The sequence below is a fragment of the Drosophila simulans genome, unplaced genomic scaffold, assembly GCF_016746395.2.
Source record: "Drosophila simulans strain w501 unplaced genomic scaffold, Prin_Dsim_3.1 Segkk6_quiver_pilon, whole genome shotgun sequence".
Lineage (NCBI taxonomy): Eukaryota > Metazoa > Arthropoda > Insecta > Diptera > Drosophilidae > Drosophila > Drosophila simulans.
The window spans coordinates 588,175-596,300 of NW_025416867.1; the positions used below are offsets into that span (position 1 = coordinate 588,175).

General features: G+C 43.4%; 1 protein-coding gene across 1 annotated transcript; it reads right to left on the minus strand.

The window, feature by feature from the left end:
- Nucleotides 1–5,757: 5,757 nt before the first annotated feature.
- On the minus strand, nt 5,758–7,006 carry LOC123327434. Its single transcript, XM_044923848.1, has 3 exons — nt 6,839–7,006; nt 6,657–6,785; nt 5,758–6,483 (listed from the first exon to the last, which is right to left on the minus strand). The coding sequence occupies exons 1-3, from the start codon at nt 7,004–7,006 to the stop codon at nt 5,758–5,760; spliced, it is 1,023 nt and encodes a 340-aa protein (XP_044779783.1).
- Between the last annotated feature and the right edge of the window lie 1,120 nt (nt 7,007–8,126).

An 8,126-nucleotide genomic window follows, 5' to 3' on the forward strand; every position in this document is an offset into this window, starting at 1 on the left:
TCCTGTCGGTTTTTGTTTTATATTGTTGACAGAGTGTGTACTAATATAATAATTATAGTTCGTTAAAAACTTACATATGAATACGTAGAACTTAAAACAGTTATGGTATCTTTGTTCGGCATACATAAGGAAATAAAAAACATACCTCTATCAAACCAATTCGATATGTAGAATGCTCTCCAAATGGGTCTTCCGTTATACAAAAAACTCAGTTTTATATCTACAATTATTAAATAGAACTTTAACAACTCTAATCTCACAAATTGACTTTGGATTGAAAAGATATCCACCACTCCAACTATGCTTGAGACTAAGGTTAAAATAGAGATTCACATTGAAGCATTAGAACATTTGCATATGGTCTTATGGTAAGACAAATTTGTTGAAATTATAAAGAATCGTGCAGTTAAGAAATCTCGATTGTATAACCTAACATATTTTTAGGCTCTTTTTACACTAGATCGAATCCCTTATAGAGAACTCGATAGCAGAGACACGTTGTATCCTTATTCAGGACTTACACGAGTAAGGGGTGTTTACACAAGAGTTGCATTCTACGTCCTGCGCAAAACGCATATCTTCTACATAAATGTTTAGCATACGGCTCAGCTGATGGGAAAGTGTTTTCAAAGTGTATCTTGACGCTATTCAATCTCCACAATTATATTTAAAAAATTAAAATAATTTTTTTTAAGTCAGAGATTTATAATAAGTGGGTGGCAATCCATGTCTCAAGAATAATTTGTTGACACCTTCTATGTGTAAATCTATGTACATTTATGTATGTTAAAATAAAGTATATGTTTTGCAAGTCCGAGGATCTATCTTTAGGGAAGCAATGTTACACTTTCAGAGTCTTGTGAGATGTTGCTTCCATCAACCTAGTATATGTTATCAATATTCTTATACTCCCGCCGAAGCTTGTGAGAACCGACAGATCCAGGCACAGATCCAAAAAACCAAAAATATTTCAAGCCACCATTATCATTAGCTCACGACGCTACTGAAACCAAACAATTATTACTATTTTATTTTATAAATTGTATGCCAAAAGAGTTTTAGCTATTTGGCTAAAGGCATTAAGTCTTTTATAATTTATTTTATCTTTAAATGTATTTTGTGAAGTCATCTAAAGCTATAGTACTGTTTCCCGATTATCAGATACCCGTTACTCAGCTGGTGGGAATGCGAACGCGAAATGTCCTCCTTTTTCTGGGATATAGGTAGATATTGGGGAATAAAATGAGAAGAATTTTAAAATAGTGTAAAAGTGTGGGCGTGTTTCTTTGGTATTCCGATAAAAATAAAAAATAAAAAAATACCAACTATTAAACGAAGAAAACTCTAAACATTTTTCAAAAGTGTGGTCGTGGCAATTTTTGGCGGTTTTTGGGCGTTAGTGTGGTCGTGGCAGCACAAAGATGCGCTCTCTTGAACCGGTATGCCTTATCTCAACCTGGGAGGGAAACGTTTATACGGACAGACGGACATGGCCATATCGATTCGGCTATTGATCCAGATTAAGAATTATATGGTCGGAAACGCTTCTTTCTGCCTGTTATATACTTGTCAACGTATTTAGTATACCCTTTACTCCACGAGTAACGATTATAAAAATGGAATAAATAAATTGCGCAAGCCAATTGATGTCTTTAGCCTTGTGTGTCTCAAATATTTTTTTTTAATGCAATCCAAAAAATAATTCACACATATTGTTCACTAGGTATTTTTATAATAAAGGAATCACATGTTACCGTTTGTATTGTGTTGTTCCAAGATATTGTTTTTTTATGTTTGAATATAACATCCTCCACTTTCCATTTCCTTTAGTAAATTAGTAGTATAAATAACCAGCAATATTTCGTCAGGACTTATTGTTGGCAAGAAACTTAACACAGCGATAACTGAAAACGATTGTTTGGCATCTCGATTTTTCTTTAACCCTATTTTGTGTTCTCTTTTATTTATTTAAAAGGATTCAATTTGTTGCAATTCGAATCGATGATGAGGGGCTTTTGGCTTGGACCCTATGCTTAGCACTGTTTGGGATCGGCCGCCAAGTATCGGCCGCTTGCTCAACTATTTATATTCTCATATTTATATTAATAGAATATTAATATATTAATATAACTTATAAAATAGATTAATCGTAACTGTTAAAATAACGAAATAATAATAAGTTAAGAAAAAGTCTAAAAGACAGCTTATGCTTAAACTATTATTATTAGAACCAACATTACTAAATGAATAGTATTATACAAGTATTACAATTCTTTAAAAATACTTCAACTTTTAGTACTATTATTATTATATACTTTGAGTACGTATATGAATACAAATATAAATGTAAGCCTATAAAACGGCTTATATATTATATAAATACACTTGGGGAATAGTCAGGGCGATATTAAGTAATTATTATTATTAAGTGGGTTTCTATGTGTACTGCGACACAGTAGGATCTATTGTACTACCCCTTCATGACTTAAAGATCTCTCTGAAGTCCAATGCACTGTATAAGAGCCAGAATTTTATTGGGGTTCAGGGCTGCAATTGTTTCCCGTGGGACTACATACATGCCCAGGAGTCTGTTCCTCCTGATGGAAAGCGCCGTGCAGTCACATATAATATGTGCAGAGCTCTCCTCCTCCATGCAAGAGAAGCGACAGAGTTCACTGTCTGCAATGCCAATCTTATGCAAATGACTGCGAAGTCGGCAGTGCCCCGTAAGAAGGCCAGTTAAAATGCGCACGGTGTTTTTCCCGTGTGTCAATAAGGTCTTGAATCTTTTGTGGTTATATTCACGAAGGAGAATCTTGGACTGCCTAAGTCCTGGTAGGTGTTCCCAGAAGGACAGACGTTTTTCTTTCTCTGTTGACTTAAGTAAGCCCAGTACTCTGTGGTGACCAACACCACAGAATGGTTCGGGCCCAATTAGAGGGTTCTCTGCCCCTTTCCAGGCTAGGTTGTCCGCTAGCTCACTTCCCGGGATGTTGTTGTGTCCCGGGACCCAGCATATTGTGAGTTTGTTGACAGCTCCTAGTTTGTCTAGGGCTGTCTTCACTTCATTAACTAGCTTAGATGTTATCTTAGCTTTGCTGAGCGCCTTTATGGCTGCTTGACTATCAGACAGTATAGCAATGTCCTTGCCACGATAGTTCCTTTGCAGATTAAACTCCGCACAGCGTCCAATAGCACAGACTTCAGCTTGAAAAATGCTGGTGTATCTGCCCATTGATTCGTGGTATTTTAACCTGGGGCGTACAACCCCCAACCCACTTCCCTCGTCGGTGAGGGATCCGTCTGTATACCACTTTATTGTTGTGGTTTCATAGGGTGTATTTTCCCCAGGGTTCTCCAACTGTTTTTATTACTGAGATGAGTGCTGAAGTTCTGAGCGAACCTCAGCTGGCATCTCATACCTTGGTTGCATCAGTAAAGGGATATCCCTTTTTAGGCTATTAGCATCCTTTCTTGTAAGGTTGCAGTCATTTCCTGCTCCCTCAATTCTTATTAGGGTGGCTTTCCGTTTCATTTCAATGACGATATGAAGCGGCGTTACCTCCATTAGTACTTCTAGGGCTGCAGTGGGACAGGTGCGCATTGCTCCTGTCATGCATATGCAGGCCATTCTTTGGAACTTATGAAGTTTCACCTTAGTGGTGATAAGGCGTGCTCTATCACCCCAGGCTATTACTCCACAGGTTAGTATGGGTCTGACTACCATGAGGTACAGCCATCTTATTATGCGTGGTGAGGTTCCCCACGATTTTCCAGCAATTTTCCTACACGTGAAAAGTGCTCTGGTGCACTTATCAATTGTGTAATCGACATGAGTTTTGAAGCTAAGTTTGGAGTCGAAGGTTATCCCAAGATACTTAACTTCTTTGCTGGCCTCTATGCGACATTCTGACAGGGTTATTGCCGTCATTCTCTGTAGCTTGTACCTATTTGTGAAAGGAACAATAACAGTTTTGCTAGGATTTAGGCTCAGGCCTACTTCCTTGCACCATTCGCTGGTCATGTTGAGGCCCAGTTGAATGATATCGCAGAGTGTTTCCTCATATTTACCTCTGGCTATAATGACAATATCGTCAGCATAGCCCTGCAAATTATACTTCTGCGGGTCAGTCTGTCCAGCAACTCGTCTACCAGCAAGCTCCACAAGAGTGGCGAGAGGACACCCCCTTGGGGGCATCCCCTTGTGGTAGATACTGTGGACGACTGTCCTCCTATAGTGGCCATGGCTCGCCTAGATGCCAGTAGTGATTTGATCCATCTACTGGTTGTTGCATGTAGCCCTTTTCTTGCCAGGGATGCGTTGACAGCCTCATGGGAAGTATTGTCGAATGCACCCTGTATGTCTAAAAAGGCACATAACGCCACTTCCTTATGAGTAAGTAAATCCTCAATAAGGCTTTTCAGGTGATATAGGGCAGTATCAGTTGATCTGCCCGCCCTGTAAGCATGCTGCGTCCGTTGGAGCGGATGCTCTACATGCAGAGTGCTTCTAATGCTGACGTCCACTAGCTTTTCCAACGTTTTTAGCAAAAACGATGTCAAGCTGATGGGTCTGAACGACTTCGGATCTGTGATGTCTTTCTTTCCAGCTTTTGGAATGAAGACCACTTTTGCTATACTCCAGGCAGTAGGAATGTGTCCTAAGGCTAGACTGCTGATCAGTATTTTCCTGATCGGCACTGCGAGCTGATTTAGCGCTCGTTGTAGCACGATTGGCTGAATGCCATCTGGACCAGGAGATTTGTAGGGCTGGAATGTACCAATTGCTCATCTTAATCTCTCCGTTGTTACTATTGATTTTCCTTTGGCCCAATCAGTAGCACACGGTCTACTTTGTGCCGTTACCGGGGTATTCCCATCCGTTTGAAGCATGCTTCCCGGAAAGTGAGTTGCCAGTAGTAGTTTCAGTTCAAGTTTCTCCTTACTTCCCATAGTATAGGAGTTATCCTCCGTACGTAGTGCCTGATTTGATTCTGGCACTCCTTTGAAGATTGCTCTGTGAAGTCTTGCGCCTTCACATGTGTTTACTTTTACCTCACAGAAGGTTCTATAGTTCCTTCGTTTGGCTTTCATGATCTCATGGTTATACATGGTCAGTTTATTCTGGTAGGCATCCCAGTTCCCTTCTCTTTTTGCTTTGTTAAAGAGACGCCTGGTCGCTTTCCGTAACTTCTCCAATTGGTAGTTCCACCATGGAGCATCTTTTTCCCTTTTGGCTCGGCCAAGGGAGCAGTAGAAAAAGCAGAAGCAGAAAATAAATTCTAAGAGTGATTCACCTCATTGATTCACGTCGCTTGCCCCATATCACGTGATGTGCATTTGCATCACATCCGATGATTATGGGTGAGTGTGTCCTCTTGCAGTATTCTGCCAGTGCAGTGATTTCGGGCGGTGGGCACGCCTCGTCACCGGCAAAGTATACCGATGCCACCACAGTCTTCTTGGCTGCTCCCACATCTTCTACCACGATCGGTACATAGTCCCGCGTGAGAAATTCTGTAAGTATATAATAATTAATACTTCTACATGCCAGGATACAGGCTCTAGGGCTAGAGGCCCGTTGATCCCAAATTATCTTGGCGTTCTTTACGTACAGTTCTTTTATACCCTGGTTATACCAGGGTTCCTGTACGAGGGCTAGCCCAAGATGTTGTTTGGTGAACATCCTTGCCAGCACAACCGAGGCCGCCTTGGCACTATGGATGTTCACCTGAGCTATCCCTGTACTTCCGAACATTAGATGATCGGCTTCATCGTCGGCGTTGCTGATCTGGAGATACCCAGATCACCATCCACCGGTATCGCTTCTTCCTTACTCAGCACGTCTAGTTCCATGCCTAGCTCTTGGGAGGATAACGGGGTCTGATCCCCCATCTCGATGATGGTCGCATCAAGATCCTCATCATCCGCCAGATCCTCGCTGGATTCGAAGAGCTTATTGGGCTTCTCATTCTCCGCGGAGACTGGTGGATTTTGAGGAGTCTCAACCTGTCTTGTGCCGGATTTGATCGCTTTGGCCTTCTTTAGACCACAAACTGAGTCTCCAAACCTGAAGCTAGGCTTGTGGTCACTAGAGATAATCTTGGCGCATGAGTTGTCATCAATGCCAAGGCTGAGGAGCGAGCCACCACCCTCATTCTTCCTTGATATGAGACGCCAGTTCTCAGTGTACAAGTCATTCTGTTTCTTGATCAATTCCATGGTCCACTTTGTTGTTTTGTCCCCTGTCCTGGGGCAGAAGTTGGTGATGTTGTGTGACGATGGCAGGTCGTCGCCCATCCTTACCTCCAGGGAGACACCGCTCCACTTACTGAGGCTGTCGACTGCTGATTGCAGCCACTCAGCAGTGGTTGCGTCGCGGCAGTCCACTATCAGGTGGCCCACCCTGAAGTGGATTCCTCCAAACTTGATTGGAGAATCCCAACCGGAGAGGACTATTTCCTCCAGTAGTGCGTCCTCGAGCTGTGAGAGGTTCTCACTGCTGAGGATGACTTTGGGTACCCCTCTGGTACGACCGCAACCTTAATGGCCCCAGTTACGGTCGCATATGATGGCTTGCGTACCTCAGTTGCCTTTGCAGCCCTTGAGGTACTTGGGCCATCGAAGGGAGCAGTCAGTGGCCTGCTCTTCTCCACCTTCTGCCTCTTAGGCGTTTCCGTCGGAGGCGTCAGGGTGGTGTTTGCCCGCTTCGAAGCAGAGTTGGGCTTTTGCTCTAGCGGCTGCGGTGTCTTGGCCAGAGACAAAGCTTCTGCGGGTGACTTGCCCTGCTGAAGGTAACGAAGATACCTTTTCGTTCTGGCCCCGCTCAACCCCTTACGGTTAGGGTCATCCCGGGCCCCAGGCAGACCAGGTTGCGGTAATGGGTTTTTATCCCGTCCCGCTTGGCCGGCTTGGACCACATTCGAGTGACTCGGTGTGGTTGCCCGATTCTTCCCTTCCGCAACTGGGCGTGCTTGTGACTTTGGCACACTCCGTTTAGGAGCATTGGCACACTCCGTTTAGGAGCATTTTTTTTGGTGTTACCACCGAAGTAGGCCGCTCTCCATCAAGGAGACGGTCCTCGTATTGTCTTGTGACATTTCCCGCAGTGAAGGCCTGCGGTATTTTAAAATTATTTGGTCTATTGCTCATAGTACCCACGAGTTGCAGAGAAATAAAAGGTCCGCCCGGGCAGAGATCTGCTGTACCCGGGTAAGGCTAACTAGACCGGGCGGACGCCACTTGCCCGGACTCTCCGTTATCGACTGGGCTAATTATTACACGGGCCCCCAGCCTGGCAGACTTTCGGCACGGGCCGAATGACACCTTAGTCCGGCCCGGAGGTGTGGACATTTTTGAGATTTACCAGCTCCAGCCCAATTACGATTAGCCAGCACTCTTAGCAGAGACATGACCTAACTAAGAGCCTGTTTCCAGACGCCCTCTCGTGGAGTGTGTCACAATTACGGCGCGTACCACCGTTGGTGCCGCGTTAATTCCCTTGTAATACCTACTGACGTGGCGGCCAGTAGGCCTGAAAAAGAAAAAGCCTGCTTCAAATTAGATTCTTAGCAATGAGCGCAGTGACGATTCCAAACGTCCATCAAGACGTCAATCGAAGCAGCAACAGCATTGACGAGCACGTTGTAATTTAAAAATTTTTTTACGGTAAATAATGCAACTTTTTACGCAACACAACACAACACAACTTATTTTAAAAATATATCGAATTATTTAGATACAAACCTCTTATTCTATGGTCCTTGATTTATGACATCCTTTTCGCTGATTGTACATTCGCATAGCTGCTGAGCGACACGGTGTCGATTCGGAATTCTTGAGTGACCCAGTAAATTGGCAATTAATTAGATCAGCTGCATCAGATAAGACAGCTGATAGCATTGCCAACCCTTCGCCGTGGACGAGCTGATAAGTCTGGCGTTGCCAGATCAGCGGTGCGATCATCATTCGGCCGCGCGCTCGTTGGGCGCGAAATTCGAATTCAAATTCAAGTTTGTATTAATTAATTTGAAATAAAATTTTGGAATCCAAATAAAGAACTGCATCTAGTTCTAATTTCCACGGAGCGCTTGTGACCAACAAGCCGTAGTCCCCCCTATTATATC

Bases quoted from the DNA above. Each gene is read 5' to 3' on its own strand.
- LOC123327434 (XM_044923848.1), bottom strand. From the start codon at position 7,006: ATGCTCCTAAACGGAGTGTGCCAAAGTCACAAGCACGCCCAGTTGCGG. The intron at 6,786-6,838 runs GTAAGGGGTTGA...TACCTTCAGCAG, and splicing joins GGCCCGGGATGACCCTAACC to GGCAAGTCACCCGCAGAAGC. The intron at 6,484-6,656 runs GTGGAGAAGAGC...AACCTCTCACAG, and splicing joins AAACGCCTAAGAGGCAGAAG to CTCGAGGACGCACTACTGGA.